This window comes from Miniopterus schreibersii, assembly GCF_964146895.1.
Source record: "Miniopterus schreibersii genome assembly, chromosome: 2".
In the NCBI taxonomy this organism is placed as follows: domain Eukaryota; kingdom Metazoa; phylum Chordata; class Mammalia; order Chiroptera; family Miniopteridae; genus Miniopterus; species Miniopterus schreibersii.
In genome coordinates this window covers 56857700-56877777 of record NC_138102.1, presented here as the reverse complement: position 1 = coordinate 56877777, position 20078 = coordinate 56857700, and the positions used below count along the sequence as shown (strand labels likewise).

Below are 20078 nucleotides of genomic sequence, written 5' to 3'. Positions count from 1 at the left end.
ATTGATACCTAGGTGAATGTTGCATTTAAAAGAAAGGAAGAAATGAGTTATTCCTCAGCCATCAAAAGTTATCTTTAAAAGTTAGCTTTCTCTCAGTACAGAGAAACAGAACTACTTGCCCACCCCTGAGTATTAGTATCTAACTTACTTAGAAAGTAATATTTTTACTGTATGTAATGTTTTAATTGTTTCTAAATAAATCATTTCAATTGCCACTTTTAACCTCAATTATTTTCATGATATTAGTGTTTGGTAAAATACATTAAAATAATGCATATATTCTAAATGTAACTAAATTCATTATTAAACACGGCAAAAATAAAACCAGAATATGATGTTTAATAAAATTCCCAGTGTTTTGGTCTATAGATCATGATATTTTGTCCCCATTACATATCATCATTTCATCTTTCATTTAAGTTTTTATTTGATCAGGAATTATTACATGCTTGTTCTAAAGAGTTCAAAAAATATGTTTATATATTTTCTTTTCTTTTTTTACTTAGAGAGAGGGAAGGAAAGGGCAGGAGAGAGAAAGACTCTTTCATCCCTTTGCTGCACTGGGTGACACCCAAACAACGAAGCCACACTGGCCAGGGCACTTATACATTTCTAAAACATGTTAGTCCCTCCTATATCCTGCCTATGACACCTACTCCCCAGGATTAAGTTTTGTGAAATGTATATTTTATATCCTTACACACTTTTTCTATGTACATAAAATTATAAGTGACATTATTTCCAACTCAAAGGGTATTAATTATTTATAATTTTTCATTACTTTTGTCTAATGCACTTACTATTTTTTAAAAAAATTATCTTTATTGTTGAAAGGATTACAGATATCCCCCCTTTTTCCCCCATTGATCCCCTCCACCCCACATACGCCTCCTGCCCCCCCCCCCCCAGGTCTTCACCACACTATTGTTTCTCTCTATGGGTTATGCATATAAATTCTCTGATTAATCTCTCCCCACCCACTCTCCCCACCTGCCTTCCCATTGAGATTCATCTGTCTGTTCCATGCTTCTATGTCTCTGGGTCTATTTTGTTCCTCAGTCTGTTTTGTTTATTAGATTCCACATGTGAGTGGGATCATGTAAAACTGAATCAGGAAGAATCAGAAAACCTGAATAGGTGAATAACAACCAATGAAATCCAAGCAGTAATAAAAAATAAAAAAAAACTCTCAACAAACAAAAGCCCTGGTCCTTATGGCTTCACAGGGAAGCTTTCTAATTCTTTAAGTTGTAGGGTTAGTTTACTAAAATTTTTCTTGCTTTTTAAATTAGGCCTGCAGTGCTATGCACTTCCCTCTTAGGGCTGCTTTTTACTGTTTCCCATAGACTCTGGGTTGTTGTGTGTTCATTTTCATTTGTTTTCAGAAAGTTTTTGATTTCTTTCTTGATCTTATTGGTAACCCATACATTGTTTAATAACATGTTCTTTAGCCTCCATGTGTTTGAATGTTTTTGAGTGTTTTTACTGTAGTTGATTTCTAATTTCATGCCCTTGTGATCTCAGATGATTGATAAGATTTCAGTTTTCTTGAACTTGTAGAGACTTGTTTTGTGTCGTAATATGTGGTCTATCTTTAAGCATGACCCACGTGCACATGAGAAGAATGTATATTCTGCAGCTTTGGGGTAAAATGTTCTGTAAATAACAATTAAATCCATCTGATCTAGTGTGCCATTTAGGGTCACTGTTTCTGTGTTGACTTTTTGTCTGGGAGATGTATCCAGTGAAGTCAGTGGGATGTTAAAGTTCACAACTATGATTGTATTGCTGTTGATCTGTCTCTTAAAGACCTTAAGGTTATTATTTATAGGTCCTTATTTATTGCCATTTTAATTCTTTATGCCTATGTTTCTCTCAATATTTCTTATTATTAACAGCCATCCCTTTAACATTTCCTGCAATGCTGGTTTGGTGATAATAAACTCCTTTAGCCTTTTTTGTCTGGGGAGCTCTTTATTTCACCATCTATTTTGAATGATAGCCTTGATGGATAGAGTAGTCTTGGTTTCAGATCTTTGTTTTGCATTACCTTAAATACTTCATGCCATTCCTTTCTGGCCTGTAGAGTTTCTGATGAGAAATCAGTTGATAGCCTTATGGGAGCTCCTTTGTAGGTAACAGATTGCTTTTCTCTTGCTGCTTTTAAGATTCTCTCTTTGTCTTGAAATTCTGGCATTTTAAATATGATGTGTCTGGGGGTGGACCTCTTTGGATTCTTCTTGTCTGGGACTCTCTGTGCCTTCTGAACTTGTGTGAATTTTTCCTTCACCAGGTTAGAGAAGTTTTCTGCCATTATTTCTTTGGACAGGTTCTCTAACTCTTGCTTACTTTTGAACTCCGCTGGTACTCTTATGATGCGAAGATTGTTGTTTCATGTTGTCCCATAGCTCCCTTAGACTGTCCTGTTTTTTAATTGTTTTTTTCTTTTTGGATCAATGATTGAATGATTTTTTTCTACTCCGTCTTCTAATTCACTGATCCAATCCTCAGCATCCTCTAATCCTGCTGTTTATTCCTTCCAATGTATTCTTTATTTCTGCTATACCATTCTTAATTTCTTTCAGCATTTCCATATCTTTTTCATGTTGTTGAGCATCCTTACAATCAGTATTCTGAACTCTATATCTGATAGATTGCTTATCTCCATTTCATTTAGCTCTTTTCTGAAGACTTCTCTTGTTCTTTCATTTGGGGCTTTTTTTTTTTTTTTTTTTTGTCTCCCTATTTGGATTTGTTTCTATGTATCAGGTAGGCCTGCTAGGACTCTCAGTCTTTTTGGAGGGTCTCTAGTGCAGACCAATGTGAGATGCTGTTTGTGCCTGGCTTTGAGTACCCTCTTTGGAGCTATCAACAACCCAAAGCTTGAGGTCCCTGCTGCTGTGGCTGGGTGCATTTGGACAGGACCAAGACGCACATCAAAGTCTGCTTTTCCAAGGCCCAGGTCCAGAAGCAGATCAGGGAAAGACTCAAAGCACTCTGAGGTCTGCCTCTTCCTGCAGGTTGATTAATCTGGTTCTCTTAATGAGCTTCAAGCTATAGAAACTCCAGAGTAGGGCCAGAGGTTTTCCAGCTTTTCCAGCAAGGTGGGGCAATTGCTTCCCTTTCAGGCCAAAGCTGCTTGGAAGGTAAATGTGTGCCTCTGTAGTATGAGGGAATGACACAGCACAGGAACCCAGAGAGGTGTTCTCTGAGCTCTATCCCCAAAGCCCACAACCTTAGATTCTCCTCACACAACTCTGTCTCACTCTGCCCTCCCTCTGCTGGACCCCAAGGTGAGTGACTGCACATGAAACTTTGTGCTTTGGCCCTTTATGAGGGTGCCTGCATTTCTAGCTGTCTCTCCCTGGCAGACAGAAACTCTGCTGCTTTTCACAGCCACATGTTATGTAAGCACTTTTCTCAGTTCTGGTACTCTTGGCTGGGAAGCCCAGCCTGAGGTTTAGACCCCAGAGTCCTCAGTGGGACCCTCCCACAGCTGAGATACCCCTCCGGTTCTTCAGCTGCTGCTGTGGGAGCTCAGTCAGCCCTCTCACACCTCCACACTTCCTACCAGACTCTATGTGGTCTCCCCTTTTCATTCTTGGTTATGAGGGTGTCCTTCAGCCCATCTTCAGTTGCAGTTGATTATTTAGGATGGTTTTTCCATATTTTAGTTGTAATTCCAGTTTGGTCCCAGGAAAGTGTCAGTGTAGCTTCCACTCAGTCCATTGCCATCTTTAATCTCCTGCACTTACTCTTAATAATGGCTCAAGGGAGAAAAATTTTCATAAACTGAATCTTATCTCATTATATACCAGTATATTATAACAGAGTAGGCCCTGAAAAATCCCTTAATTCTTTTACCATTGAAAATTCTACAGTCCAATTTTTAAAACTGATCTCGTCAGTCTAATTTTCAGCATCTGACATCCCTGATTATAGGCAACATACCTATAAAAAAATCCTCTATATTTAGTATTCAGGAATTTACATTCAAATGTTTTTTTCATTTGCTGCTAATGAATTATTCTGGGCCATTTATGAGAAGTCTATATTTATTTTAGAATTTCTCTGAGGACCTAAAGCACAGGTAAATTCAGAATTATGATTATTCTACATGCTGAGAAAATATTAATGTGTCATTTTATGATTATTAGCTTTTCAGAGCTAACTTACTCAGAATAAGCCAAACAATAACCTAACATATCAATAGACATAGTATTCAATAAATACATTGATAATTGTGATCTATATCAGGTTAAAAGTATATATACAATATAGCTAGCATGCAAACAAAGTGTTTTATGAAGAGCACTTTAATGGTCCTAATCTCCTAATTTAAATAGAAAAGTATTTGAAAGTTTTGAATGATGAGATAATTTATATGAAATTAAATATACATGATCTTTATGGATGACTATTTAGTGAGCACTTATGACATTAGCTTGCAATGCCTTTCCTGAAAGAGCAGATCTTAATGCAAATTATTTCTTTTTTATTATTTAAAATTATAATAGTCCAAAATTTTTCAGTGCTAAAGATTGCATCATCAATTATATTTTGCCCAAAGACTATACTCAGTTGCACTAATTAAAATCTAACCAAATAACTTAAGAACACATCCATTTACTATTATTATTAAGATGATTATTTGTTTAAAACAAAGAACTAATTTTGCATTAATTATAATCAGTTCATTGTGCAAAATATTTATAAAGAGTTGGAATGTACTTACAATTACTGAAAAGAGTGCTTGTTTTTTCAAGTGCCCCATAAATATTTCACACAAATTTATTAATATATGTATGTTTAACTTAGAGTCATAAATATGTAAATTAAATATAAAATACATAGCACTAAAGTGTTAAACTATGGTGTAAATATAAATATAAACCTTTATTTTAATTAATTTAGCAGGTAGCCTTTGGCTAAAAAATATTTTATCACATTTAAAGAAAATGTAGATAATTGACAATAACACATTTAATTTAATATCTGCTAAATATATGAAATATTTTAGTGTTGAGAATAATATGTATAAATGTAATACATTGCTGAGATATTTTAAAGTAATCTATACCAAGAAGCAATTTTACTACTTACTAACCTGAATTATTATGAAACAACTTGTGTAATTAAACAAATTATTTTAAAAATAATATAACCAAGATAAAAAGAGTGATAGAGAAAACAATGCAGTATATAATTAATAAGAGATAACTTCTATGTATTGGTTAAAAGGCTTCAAATGAGAAATATTTTATTACTAACAATAAAACATTATAAGTTAAAATTATATGAAGTATATTAAACACTTCTCTCCTTAAAAAAATTAATGAGCATTTGATGTGTTAATATGCCTTTGAATTTATTGAGTCCCTCTATCTTATTAAACAAATATGAATAATTATTTGAATTAATTGATAAGTTAAATGAAGTAAATTTAGTAACACTCAAATTAAGAATATATTTTATGACAGTTTTTATCTAAATGCTAGTTAGGTCATAGCTTAGGAAAATCTGCATATTTGCCACACATATTACAACTTAAATGTCTCAATAATAATTACTATTTGTTAATGCAATATCATAAAAATATTTAAAAAAATAAGTGTGAGTACTCTATTGTTAGAATTATTGCCAGAGTTAGTTTACAGATTGAACCTTACATAATGTATACTAATTTAATGTCAATTGTTTTTTTTCTATGCATTTTTAGTGTATTGGTTCAAATTCAGTGTCCACATTTTAATATTGTTACCATAGTAGAAATAGAGTCTTCTTTTTCTAGAATCCTTTTAATAACCCACACTTATATACATATATATTATTTAGATAACACAATTTAAGTAAAAAATTATAAGGAGGAGTACATTAAAACATTTTTTTATATGTGTATAATTTACCCTTTCTATGAATTCATTAGTATTAATAGTATTAAATGACATGTCAAGGTAATCTAAGTCTGTTTGCCCATATATTCAATTACTTAAAATAATCAGTATCAATATTAAATCAAAATTATTTTTGCACTTAAAATTTCAAAAAAAGAAAAATGGAATAAAAAACCAACATCAAATTTGATTAACTTTAATAGATAAACTGATAGCAAATCAGTGTAACCAGATGTCACAAAATAATCAGATATCTAGTTCATGAAACTTGAAATTATAAATTATAAATATATAAGAAATGATTTATTACATTTAAAGAAATGTAGTTAATTGACAATAACACATTTAATTTAATATCTGCTAAATGTATATAAAATATTTAAATGTTGAGAATAATATGCATAAAAGTAATACACTGCTGAGATGTTTTAAACTAATCTAAACCAAGAAGCAATTTTACTTCTTAGTAACCTGAACTATTTATGAAACAACTTGTGTAATTAAATTAATATTGTTTAAAAGTGCATTAGCTTTCAAATATATTGGGACTTAAGAATAATATTAGTGTGTTATAAGTTAGATAACTTATAATAAATACAAAATAAAGATGTTAATATGAAATACTTCTAATTTCCTAGTTGAAACAAATAATTTGTACCCAAAGTAACCTGACTTGTTTACAATTTCCACAGAAAATCCTGTCTCATTTCAGATTTTAGGAGCATACTCTTAAGTTTAAATTGATATCCACTTAGTATGATTGAGTCATATAAAAGAGAGTATTTATCAACCTCAAATGAAGTATTTTTGAATTTTTTATATTTGCCTTATTTGTTAGAAACATTACTTAAAGAAAAATTTGTAGTAAAAGAAAAATACTCAAGCTTTCTTAGAAACATGAATAATTAATTCTCTAATTATGATATTTTGCAATCTATATACCAGACTATCGCTTTTAAATATATTAATGCATGTTTCCAATAAAGACAGATTACTATACCTATGTGCAGGTATTTTTCGGTTCCCAACAATCAGGATAACATCACAGAGTTGCTGTTGTTTCAAGTAACTTTCCATTTTTCTGAAGGTTTGCTCAGCATGGTGAACAGCCTGATAGAATTCTTCAGAACTACTGGAGTCCAAGTCACTTTGAGGTGTCAGTGAATGGCTAGTTGATGAAAGCCTGCAAACCACACACACAAAAGCTGATGTTTATAAAGTCCCACCACTGTCGAGAACTACATATAGAGTTTTAGAAATTTATAAGCAAGCTCATCTGAGTGTGGATCAATGGTTGAGTATCAACCTAGGATCCAGGAGATCACAGTTTGATTCCCGGTCAGGGCACATGCCCAAGTTGCGGGCTTAATCCCCAGTTGGGGGCATGCAGGAGGCAGCCAATCACTGACTCTCTCATCGTTGATGTTTCTATCTCTCTCTCCCCCTCTCCTTTCCTCTCTCTGAAATGCATAAAGGTTGTTTTTTTTTTTAATGGAAATTTACAAGGAAAATCAATGACTGTCTCATTATGTCCACCATTATTAATATGTCAAAAAGTCTATTTGGGGTTAAATGATTTTCTCCAGGAAGCAGTAAATGAATGGTAAATAATCTGTTTTTCTGTCTTAAAATATTTAAAAGATAGGTTATCTGCATTTATGATAACATAAAATTATTAAACTTGAAAAAGTGACATAGTAAAATACAACATGTCTATTCCAAAATTAATTACTAATAAAATGTTAAGTTAATGCATTTGATATTGAGGTAGATCATCTAATTATACTATTCTAAATTATGATTCTTGTGAGGTATAGAAAATGTTGCTTTACAGACGTAGGTAAATTTTATTATGAGAAATTTTGAAACATGGTCTGTAAAAGATTGACAATAAACTGTTAATTGTTGAGTTTCATTTCTGTACCTAACAATTTACAAAAATATGCAAAAGTACAGAATGTATTAGCTCAATACTTCTATTTTAATCACCTATATATGTAACAAACTTTAGGATTTCAAAAAGCCCACGGTACTTAAGTATGGCTACTGCATCTATTAATATCATGGACTCTTTCACAATGAAGATTTAAAATGCCAAACTCTATTTCAAGAAGAATGCCAGTATTCTTAGATGTATGATGCGCCCAGCAGAACCAGTCAAGTGTTCTAATGAAAAATCCTTAAAACAATTTAAAAATGAAAATAAATTAGATCTATAACAATAATAATGAAATAGCTTGTTTCACGATAGAAAGTAATATGAAGAATTCTTCTTTTTATTACAATACAATAACTTGTAGCTCACTAAACCCCTCACCAAGAACACCGAAAAAAAAGTTACATATAATATCAAAATAAGTATTTAATTATTTAATTATTAACTATTTAAAAATTATTAATTATTTAAAAATTTAATTATTAACTACTAAAGCAGCTTTGCAATGAAGGGCCAAAATCCTATAATAAAGGTAAAGTCAGCTCAATACACTGCTTCCCCAACCCGTAGGTATTTACTAACTATAAACAGCATATGGTGAGAGTATGAGAAGCTCAGAATAATATAGCTACTAAGCAGAACTTTCTTCTGGGTCATGGGGCTTGGGGGAAATAATGTACACTGGAATTATGGGTTTCGAAGGTCGCCAGAAAGGTAAATGAGGGACCATAAAGGAGGAAAGATCAGGTAAGACTGTCATTGTGTACCACTTTTTCCCTAGAGGTATTTGCTGATTCCTAAGCCATGCTAGACAAGCAGAAAATGGCTTATAAAAGTTTGAGGAGTTAAACAGAGCGTGAAAAATAAACATCTGGATTTAAGGACCAACAAGGACGAGGGACTCTGATAAATACACAGGCTCTCACCTGAACCTCCTAAAGGCTGTAACCTAGGGGTGAGGGAAATGGAAATAGACAAGATAACACAGAAGATGAAACCTAGATTTGAAACAATGAAATCTCTAATTGCATTGAAGTGATTTTCTAGTCTAAATGTCAGTAAACAGTCAAAATAAACCTTATTTAGAAAAAGATAATCCCATCCAGACTCTGATTTTTTTACACATATATGAGGCTTGAAATTAAAGACAAAGAATAGTAGGCCTATAAAGAAGAAACAATAGAAGCAGGCTCCTAGTTGCTACAGATATCTCTGAATATATAGGTCATAATTAGCTATTTAATAGATGTGAAAATAACTGTAATTAATATATTTTAATATAGATGTCAAGCTGGAGCTTTTCACAACATATTACATTATAAGAAAAATCAAATAGAAATAAAGACAATATAATAATTTAACTTGAGATTTCAGTAGATGAACTGAATTTGCAGATTGGACACAGATGAAAAAACATTCTGATCTAAAAAATAAATAGAAAACATTTAAACTAAAATAATGAGATAAAAAATTAAAAACTTATTTTCAGAAACAAATAAACATGGTATGAAATTATAATATTCATATAATTATAGTTGTTAAGGAAGGAGAGAAGAAGGATGAGGAAAATTCACCTGAAGAAATAATGACCAAAAGTTTTCAAAAAAAATATGAAAGACGTCAAGACACAGATTCAAAATTCACTATAAATTCCAAAATAAAACAAAGAAAATTACACATCATAGTAAAACCAAAACAAATCTAAAAAAAAACAAAACAAAAACACCTACAAGAAACCAAAATCCTTTCTTAGAACTTGCCAAAGAACAAAAAAAGATAACATGTCTCCAAACTCATTTAACAAGGCAAAATAACACTGATACAAAACCTAAAAAGGATGTTACAAGGAAGGAAAATGAATGGCCATTCTCTCTCCTAAACATATTTTCAAAAATCTGAAGTGAAATATTAACAACCAAATATAGAAATGTATGTTAAAAAAGGCATGTGTATATAAAAAAGCATCAAATATATAGTTGATAATGCATCACAACTAAGTTGGACTTAATTAAGGAACACATTATAGTCATATAAAGCCACCTAATTCATTCATAAAGCAAGCGACATATTTAATCAAAATCTTTTCTCCTTGAGACTGAAAATGAAATCCATTAGGACTGCTTTTATTCAACAGTTTTCTGGAGGGCCATGCCAGTGTAATGTAGCAAGGGAAAAATAAATGAAGTTCATTAGACTTAAATAAGAAAAAACAAATAACTGATATTTTCAAAAGATTTGTTTGTGTGCATAGATATCCAAAAATACTAGACAAGTTTCGAAATTTAAATTCATTAAAATTATGTGTGTTCCCTGTTATCCACAATATTTGTCTACACGATATGGTTATTTTCATCATATTTTACAACTTTCTCCTTAAATATTTAAAACTAATAGAAATTTTTCTGTACCATATGTTTGCTTTTCACAAGTTTGTAAATTACAACCCCAGAATATGGTCATTTCCCAGCATTTATTTTAGGAATTTAGGCTCAGGCATTTGCAGGCAGAGCAGCAGAATTCTTCCACACATTAACACATAGAACAGAAAAGTCACAAAATGCCCTGCAGGATGCACTTTAAAACCTAGAATAAACATATTATTATTGGCTCTCAGGGAACTAAAGAGAATCAAGTCACGGCTTTTGGTTACCAAATAAATTAAAACTGCCCAATTGAGATCTGATGTTTCTGGTCTGGTAGCAGATGGTATGAACAGGATGTAAAAGTCAAGATATTAGACATTGCCCTGCAGAATGGCTCCAGATTGGTTTAAAGGAGAATAGGGATAAAGGGTCTATTCAAATCCTTATGTTAATTTCTTCCAAGATAAGTAACATATTTGGGGCAGAAAATTTTACACCTCACTATGAATTTCATAGGTTGGGAAGTGTTATCAAGAGAACAATTTAATATACTTTGTTTTCAAGTTACCAGTTTGTGATGGGTGGAATATTAGCACAAATAGGAGAAAAAATAGAATAATACAGTTTTAGAGCTTAGTGCAACCACAGACATAAAATGAATAGGACATGGAATCTGACAGAACTAATAAAGTCTAAAAGCTAATTACTGTCAAGATAGTACCTTATTTTATGTAATCTGGTTACCCTAACAAATATCGACTACAATACAGACTTTTTCTAAAAAGTTTAAAAGTAATTTGAAAGGATAATTCATAAAGGAACAGTGAACTAGAAACCAGCTCCCAAACTATTTTTTCAGAGTTTATGTTCACTGCTAGATTTTTTCCCTTACATTTCTCCATATTATATCTGAAAACAAGTCACTTTTCTTGAAGGTTGGTTGATCTGTCAGAGAAATGGTTTTGTTGGTTTGACTTGATTTTCTCCCTATAAAGTCATTGTCACAGTGCTTGCACATTTCCTCATAAATCATTTCCTGATCTCAGGCTGGAGTAGGACTTTCTGTCTTTTACGTTTGGCTCTGGATTTAAAAAGGAATTTCCAAATCTGAACATTTCTGTTTTTTCAGCTAAGGTTCATTATTTAAAATTCTTCCTATCACATATCCAGCTTTATTAGTTCAATAAATGAGACCTTAAAATTTTAGGAAATAGATTAGAGCTTTACAGTGTGTCCTGTAAGTACTAAGTAAAATTCTGACATTGGATTATTTCTATTATGGTCAAATTTTTAAATCTTCAACTTAAATTAACCATACAGTCTCTTTCCAATCTGAGAATCTCTCAAATGTTATAATCTGACATTGTGATCTTCATTGTTATTGTGGCTCAATAACATAAAGCTTCATGTTACAAGAAAGGCAATTTAAAAAATTCACCATGACCTCTTTCCATCAGAATTTAAACTTGCTTAAGGTTACCCCAAACTAAGTTATATAAAACAATAAAATTAATAAAAAATTTTCTTGACCTTATGAACTACTCAAGCCATAGCAATTCTTCCCTGTTTTATTTTATCACCATATGTCTTGAAAGTACTTTATGCACTTATTAACTTAATTCCTGATTCTCTAAACACTCTTCAATCCATTTCAATTTTACTTCCCCAGCCACCCATCTAATAAAATTGCTTTTGCCAAGAGCACTAGTGTTTTTCCTTCTGACTTAATTTAGATTTCATTACCTTAATTGCTGAGAACTGACCAACATACATTCCTGTTTCTGTGCTAAACAATTCAGGGCTAAACATCATTTACTTTCCCTGTACCAAACAGTTTGGAGATGAAGCATATTTTCCTATTTTTGTGCTAAACATATTGAGATCAGATAGAAATGATGTAGGTCTTGCATCAGGAAATAGTTACTTCTAGGTAAGACTATGAATTAACTTTTAAAAAGCTACAAAAACCAACAATTATTCATCTGTTTTCACTTTAAAACACTTACCTACGTGCCTATCTAAAGCTATTACATCATAAATTCTGCCTATCGCCAAGCAGGCCTCAGCCTTCAATGCCTTCTTGGTTCAAATTACATTATCAAGAGCTATTTCTTGTATGATCTGAAACTTTTTCAGCTTTTAATACTCTTTCACTCAAGTTCTAATTCTAGCCATAATAAATAATTCCAGTTTCTGCAATATGTCACATCATTTCTGTTGAGATTTCACACACATACTATTCTTTACCTGTAGCTTTTACAACACATTGATATTCTTATGGATCGATCACTTTACTTAAATCTTCAGATATCAGTTTAAATATCACTTCTTTCAGGAGGACTTCTTTTAATCCTCATAACTTGGTGGGGGGGAAAAGGGGGTGTTACCCTGACATACTAATTACCTGGTATGGTTTAAAGAGGTTGATGGCATGAAAAATACCTTAGGAGTATAATAACTATTTGTTGAATAAATGAGTGAAGAATATTCTATGAGAAGATGGCTGTGGCCTTCATAGTACGTCATTGGTACTATGAAATACCAATTTTAACTTATTATGATTTGCTTTGTTTGTTTCATAGAACACAAAAATATGTTTTTGGTAAAGGAATTTATACTAACAGAGTGCCTGACATGCAGAGAATAGTTAGAAATGTTTGCATGAATTGTCACTGTTGAATTTTGAAAAACTTCCAGAACTCAGGAGAAAAAAAAGAACCACTACAGAAGAAAAAAATAATTATATATATATATATGTGTGTGTGTGTGTGTGTGTGTATTTTGTCAAAAAAATATGTAAAGTGCACTTTTTTCCCTAAAACATTTGAAAGTAAAAGACATCATTATACTTTACCGCTGTTATCAGTTAACTTTGCTATAAAAGAAATCACTAGTGTTTTAAAAAATAACCAAAACACCATGCATAACTACTACAACCAGAGTACATACACTCTTGCATTCTCTGGTAATGCATCTATGTACATTGTGAAAATACTAAAAAATACAATAAATATACTACAAAAATATCCCTAAGACCAGATCCCAGCTTTATTATTATTTCTTTAATGTCCATGACTAACAATAGAACTAAAATGGCAAAGTCAATTTGCAAGCATTTTTCTGTTTCTCTTGATTAATGAGTTAGCTTTTGTTTTGAGAGGATAATGTAAAGAACATCTCTATATTATCAAATAAAGAATTCCCCACAGATAGTCCTTGGGTAAGAGCCGAATGTAGTAAAAGATGCTTTTATTTAAGTGACAAAATAGCTGCTGTTTTAGCCCTGCAAATTAAGTGTACATTGCAGGCAACATATGTCTCTTCATATTATGTTTCCATTAAATAAATATTTATTTTAATTTATAAAAGTATTTCTTGAAATTAGAAGTTTTCTACTCTTTTATTTTTGGCATTGTTTACATATTTTATATGAAGCACATATTATTTCAATTTTAAAATTGAAATGTCATTATTACAGTAATAACTTTATTAAAATTATTACAAACAATACCAAAGATCAAAATGTGACCGAAAATTTTCAGATAATAAAATACTATCTAACATACCTTTTTAATTTCAAAAGTCTTCCACCTAGAGCTAGCTCTGCTATAAATAAAAAAGAAAAAAAATGAAAAGAAATTTAAGTAAATAAATAACTTTTAAAAATTAACTTTATATTAGAATGCTAGAGAATGAAGCATCATCATCATGTATTGGTATGAAAGAGTAAACCAGTATCAAAATAAATGTTTGGTTATGTTAAATACACTAATTTTCAAATATTTTAATAACCCCCAAGAGACAGGTTTAGATCTAGAAAATATAATGGATCAAATTCAAGCACCAGGTGCTACTTCTTAGAAACAAGAAAAATGAATATAGCCATTAATGTTGCTTCTGGGTGTAGTTTTCTTTTATAAGATAATTGAAATTTTAAGTAACGCTTTTTATCAAAAGTGTTGAAACACACACACATACACAAATTTCTTGGTAACACAGAACAATAGAAAGAAAGAACTTATGAGCCAAAGAAAAGTGTATATATTCTAGGCTCCATAACTTCCTTCACTCTGAATCTCAATTAATTTATCTATAAAGTAGAATACTATTGAGAACCCTCCTCATAGGATGTTTGTGGAAATAAACAAAATATATATTTGAAGCTGCTTTCTCACATAAACTATTAAGTAGATTTAAAAAAAAAACAAAAAACACCATACGCGAAAAGGTGACCAATAGTATTTGTGAAATAAAAAGAGTACTTTTATGAACTAGATTCATCAGTACAATACAAGTTGCTTGAAAAATTATATCTACCTTTAATAAAAATAATATAAAGCACAAATAATATATGTGTTTTTCTTTTGTAAATTTTATCATGTATAATCCATAGATATACTTGTTTAAAGTTAAAAGTATTTTTAAATGTTGAAATTACAAAATTGAGATAATTAGAATATTTTTAAGAACCTTAAACTCAAAATAAGAAAATTTGATATCCTCCATAAAACACTTATGTAGTTGATTCTGAAAATTCTCAACAAAAAAAGCAAATTCTGGGAAGAAAGACAACCTCTTAGAGGGAGATTCTGGCAATGGGAAAAGCTATAAAATTCTGAGGAAAGTAAAAATTGACATATGAATGATTAATTAATGTTAGCTCTGCTCTAAGATATACTACACACCAAAGTAATTATAATAATGTGCTAATGTAAGTAGGCAGGTACCTGGAAATTGTCTGTAGGAAAAGCTTCAGTGGGTACCAGATTAAGGTTGCCCTGAGTACTCACTGAAATAAATTGATGAGGTTCTACTCCTCCTGGACTCAAAGGAGTGACTCTAAAATATATTATGGGTTAATGGAAGACTGAAGTAACAGGGGTCCTAGAATCTGTAACGCCAACATTCCCCAGCCATACTGTAGAAGAAATCTTATCTATATGGAAATAATACAGCTAATCTATCATGACCATCAGGTTTAACAATAATTACTGAATAGCCTAGCAAACATTCTTTTCACTGTTATGAAATTTATTGGCAAGGAGACCAATGACATACTTTTAAAGTTCTCTGGTAAACAAACTATTAATTCTGATACAATTAAATTTAGTTCTTTGATGTCAATGGCAATATTGTACTAGATGAAAGCACTTAAGAATTAGAGACAATGTGGGCTCTATTATCTCTATAGACTGTTGTCAGTTGTCTAATCAAGCCTGCCAACTGTTTCAGTAAATAAGGTTTTATTGGAACACAGCCACAACCAGTTATTTGATTATATATTGTCTATGTCTGCTTTCTTGCCACAGTAGCAAAGTCAACTAGTTGTGACAGAGATCATATGCTCCTGAGAGCCAAAAATATTTACTATCTAGTTCTTTATAAAAAAAAGAAAAAAAGAAAAAAAAAATGTTTGCTGGCCCCTATTAGGATCATAAGAATGGAGTGGTGGTGACCAGTAAATCATAGTTACCTATAAACATCTCTGCAAGTAACAAGTTAATCATGAGGGACCTGAGTGAAATGGACAATACATAAAGTTATTACTTAGTCTATTTAATCATAAAAAAACAGATCATTTGTGAGAAATCTGAGTTGAAGTGTCATGGTGGGACTCTATGTTCTTTTCCTTAAATTACTTTATTTAAATTAATTAAGAGAGTCACAGCATTTTTACTGAGTGTAAGACTGGGTTCTTTTAAGAAACAACCTTAAAAATTGCTACAAATCTATAATAGAAATATTTATCCAGATATTTGGGCCCAATACCAGGAAAAAAACTCAAAATTTTCAAGAGTTATTAAATATTATCTCTGAGTTGAAGCAAGTACCTTACAACTATAAAATGCCAGCATATTCATCAGACAAAGAAGAAGCCTATGACAGCCAGGCTGTAAATTGTGTATTTCCTCAAGTCTATATCCTGGTATGTTTACTGGGCCAATGCACTTAACCTGAGGTTATTTCCTTGGTCCCAGAAAATGCATGGTAAGAAAAGATGTATTGAGAAACTGACACAATTCTCATATTGGTTTTCTTAACCCACACTGTCAGGTTTATTAAGGAACTATCACCCCATACCTACTTCTGTAGTTAATGCAAAGCTATCCTGTATTCATAAAGAACTTGCAGATTCTAGTGCCACATTAAAATTTAAAATATGAAAAGATAGAGATTCTATTATATCCCAAATTAATTCATTTATATGGTAGGTACAAATTCCAGATGGGTCTTGAAAAATAACTAGATGATCAGAAATGTAACCAATTAGTGATGATAACTGTAGCTGACATTCCAGATGTGATATTTCTACTGGGAAAAATCAACATAACCTATGGCACTTAGTATATAGATATAGACTTAATGTAGCACATTTTCTCAATCAACTTTATTAGAGAAATCAGAAACATCAGCATTACTTCAATATCTTACCACAGGGGTATGATGACTCTCCTCCCTACAGTCTGCAAGAATTTTGATCACTTTGATATTCCATAAAACATCACCTAGTGCATGACATCTGTGATATTATGGTCACTGGGTTTGGTGGGTAGGAAATACCAAGTAAGCTAAATGTATTTGCCAGAGGGTGGGAGAAAAATCCTGCAAAATTTAAGGGGTCTGTCACATCGGTGAAAATTCTAGGGGTATAGTATTTTAAGCATGTTAAGAAATTGCATTAAAGTGAAAGACCTTAAATGATATTGTTAGAAACATAACATACAAAATTTAGGTGCTCTATACCCAAATATTTTCCAATAAATTCACAAGTCTATGAGCTTGGACTGAGACTCTGAAAAAGAAAGGCCTCTGCTGCAGGTTTAAGCTGTTGACCAAGCTCTTCTGCATCTTGCACCTTATGACCCAGAAGATGAAATTGTAGTAGAAGTGTTTATAGCTTACAGGCTGCTCTAGGGAGCCCATGTATGGAAGGCAGCCTGTAGGGAAAGTGAAAACACTTAGGCTTTCTCGCCACCTCCTCCAGGCGTAGGCCTCAGTTATGTAAACATGATAGGACATAGTCATAACAGATGCCATGTTAGTTGTCTAATGTCTGACCCATTGCTGGCTGAGAGCCACTATTGTCTTGGGTCTTATAAGACTGGCCCGGGACTTTCAGAGGTGCAGTTTTGTTCCCCATGAGCAGTTTGTCCCCCCGGCATGCGATGTGTCCCCTATGTATGCCCGGCTGGCTGCCACCAGGAAGATGGTTTGTTTCTCTGTATGTCAGCCCTGCTGTAAGCTGAATAAAGGAAATGTCTCATCTTCCTTCCATGCCACAGTTTTTCCTTCAGACTGTCTAAATCTAGAGCGAACCTCTTTAGCCCTGATTATTGGCATCACAATTGGCATAGTCTTTGGCATTACACAGCCCAGTCAGAGAATTATAGTCCAGAAAGACTTTGTGAGCAAAATCATAGTTTTTCTTCCAATAAGCATTTTTGATTTGAGAATCATCTTCTGTTTTACTATTGGTCACAGAAGACTGAGTGCTGACCAGGAGGCAACTATGAAATGAAGAGCCAATTACAATTACAAAATCATGAACAGGATGTGTGCATCAGTATTCCATCACTATATAGAAATGCTGTGTATGGGAAAGGCCTTAAGTAGGGACAGAAGTAAATTGCATGAACATGTGGTTTAGACTTCCTGGTACCTATTCTGCTGTTTTATTACTTTTACTTCAACCAGTACCTGGGACTGGTAGTAAGGTAATTAAAATAACCTCAGGCATAGACAGAACAGGAGAAAGAGTGAAAATAATTGGATTATATTCATAAGACCTTTTGGCTGTTCCAATCAGTAACAGTTTTCAACCATAGAAAAGAAATGGTACCAGATTTCCCTCCATAAATAATTATAAAATTAGAACAAATGCCCAAGGTAACTGTTTTCAGGTGAGGGACAATAGGTAGTGCAGGCTTCAATCTCTGTTAGAACATATGTAAATATACATTCTAGCTTTCCACCTAGGGACCACTTATCAACTTTGGGATAGGAAGGTGGAACTTAAGCAGACTACGTTGGTCCCATTAAGCGGAGGGAACGTAAATTGAAGTTTGGGCTTATGAAGCAGTAAAACTAATGGAATTATGCACTGGAAAGGAGGGACTGGTCAAAGGTGTGGGTGGAAAGGGAGCTGTCTAGATATATGTGGGGGTGATTTCTGCAGGTCCTTGTCTGAGGGTTGGACTGCATGTGCACAGAGTGAGATTTCACAAGACTTAGGGGAGAGTGGCTGCTACTGGGCTGAGATATGAGTAGAGATACCTGAGATCACACAGTACTGGGAGCCTTGACATTGGAGTTTTGGTTCAGCCGGGGTGGGAGACCTTATGGCATTCGACTGAAGTACCAGAAAGATCATATATTAAGAGTAAGAATCATACAGTAGAGTAAGAACTACACTATGTCCACTCTAACAAAGGCTTTAGTCAATCCTGAATTATTGAAACAGGTCCCAAGTAAAATAACTGCTTGACAGAAGAAAAATCAACACTCTTTAAAAGAAGACAGCATAATCCATACTCTTTATAACATAAACACAATGTTTATCATGTTATTAAACATTACTAAACATGTGAAGAACAAAGAAATATGTCATAGACCCAAGGAAAAAAAGCAGTTAACAGGAAAAATCTCTAAAATGATCCAGATGTTTAGAGAGTAGAGGAGGCCTTTAAAGGAGCATTTTAAATACAAAGAATTAAAGAAAATTATGGTCTTAATGATGAGGTGATTAGAGAAATGGAATCTAACAGAAAATAAAAGAAAATTCAAGAACTCAAAAGAGTAATATCTAAAATATGAAATTAACTGATGAGTGTAATAGCTGGAGTAGACAGAAAAGCCTGAATAAAAAACAGAAAGGAGCCTGGCCAGTGTGGCTCAACCTCTGAACATTGACCTAAGATCCAGGACATTGCGTTTCAATTCCGGGTCAAGGCACATGCCCTGGTTTTGGGCTCCATCCCAGTGTGGGGTGTGCAGGAGGCAACCGATCAATGACACTCTCATCATTGATGTTTCTATCTCTCCCCCTCTCCCTTCCTTTCTCTGAAATCAATAAAGATTGTATACATACATATATATATATATATATATACCCAAAAAAACAGAAAGGAAAAAAAATTGTGAAAAAATAAACAGAACCTCAATGACATGTGGAAAAACATCAAGTAATGTATTGTATTGTAACTGGAGACTCAGAAGGCAAAATGAGAGAGAATGGGACAGAGAAAATATGTAAAGAAACAGTTTAAAACGTCCCCAAGTTTGATGAATACTTTAATCTACAGATCCAATCCCCCACTCCCATTCCCACGCTAAAATAAACCTCAGTGAATACCAAGCAGGTACATCAGTTCTATTACAAAATGACAGATTATCTAACAAATGATGTTGGGACAACTTGCTTTACATTAAAAATAACTTCGGTCACTACCTGATAAATCAGATGTGTTAAAATGGTAAACATAAGAGGCAAAACTATTAACAGAAAAAAAATTAGTGGGAGTGCATACTTTGTGACTTAGTAAATGCATAATTAAGCAAGCCATAAGTTCAGATGTCTTAAAAAAAAGGCCAACATAAATATTTTAACTATCTTTATGGGGGAAAATACCGTAAAAGCATTTAAGGACTATCCACACACTTGGAAAAACTAGTTAATTTGTATAACACACAAAGGAATAATACCTAGATCTTCAAAACACTTTTAAAAAACAATAATAAAAAGAGCAAATGGAAAAACAGAATAATATATTTGTATTCAATTTAAAAGAGAAACAAACCACAAATGAAAAAATAAATATATAAAAATAAGCTCAAAATGAAATAGCAGTTATAAACACACAAATAACTGTATAAATAAATAATTTT

General features: G+C 32.5%; 1 protein-coding gene across 1 annotated transcript in view; it reads right to left on the bottom strand.

Moving 5' to 3' along the window:
* Positions 1 to 20078, bottom strand: part of KLHL1 (kelch like family member 1) — a 331681-nt gene that overhangs the window by 201128 nt on the left and 110475 nt on the right. Inside the window, exon 2 of the mRNA XM_081129220.1 lies at positions 6895 to 7077. Within this exon, the coding sequence (XP_080985346.1) occupies positions 6895 to 7077 (183 nt within the window). The remainder of the gene's footprint in view (positions 1 to 6894; positions 7078 to 20078) is intronic.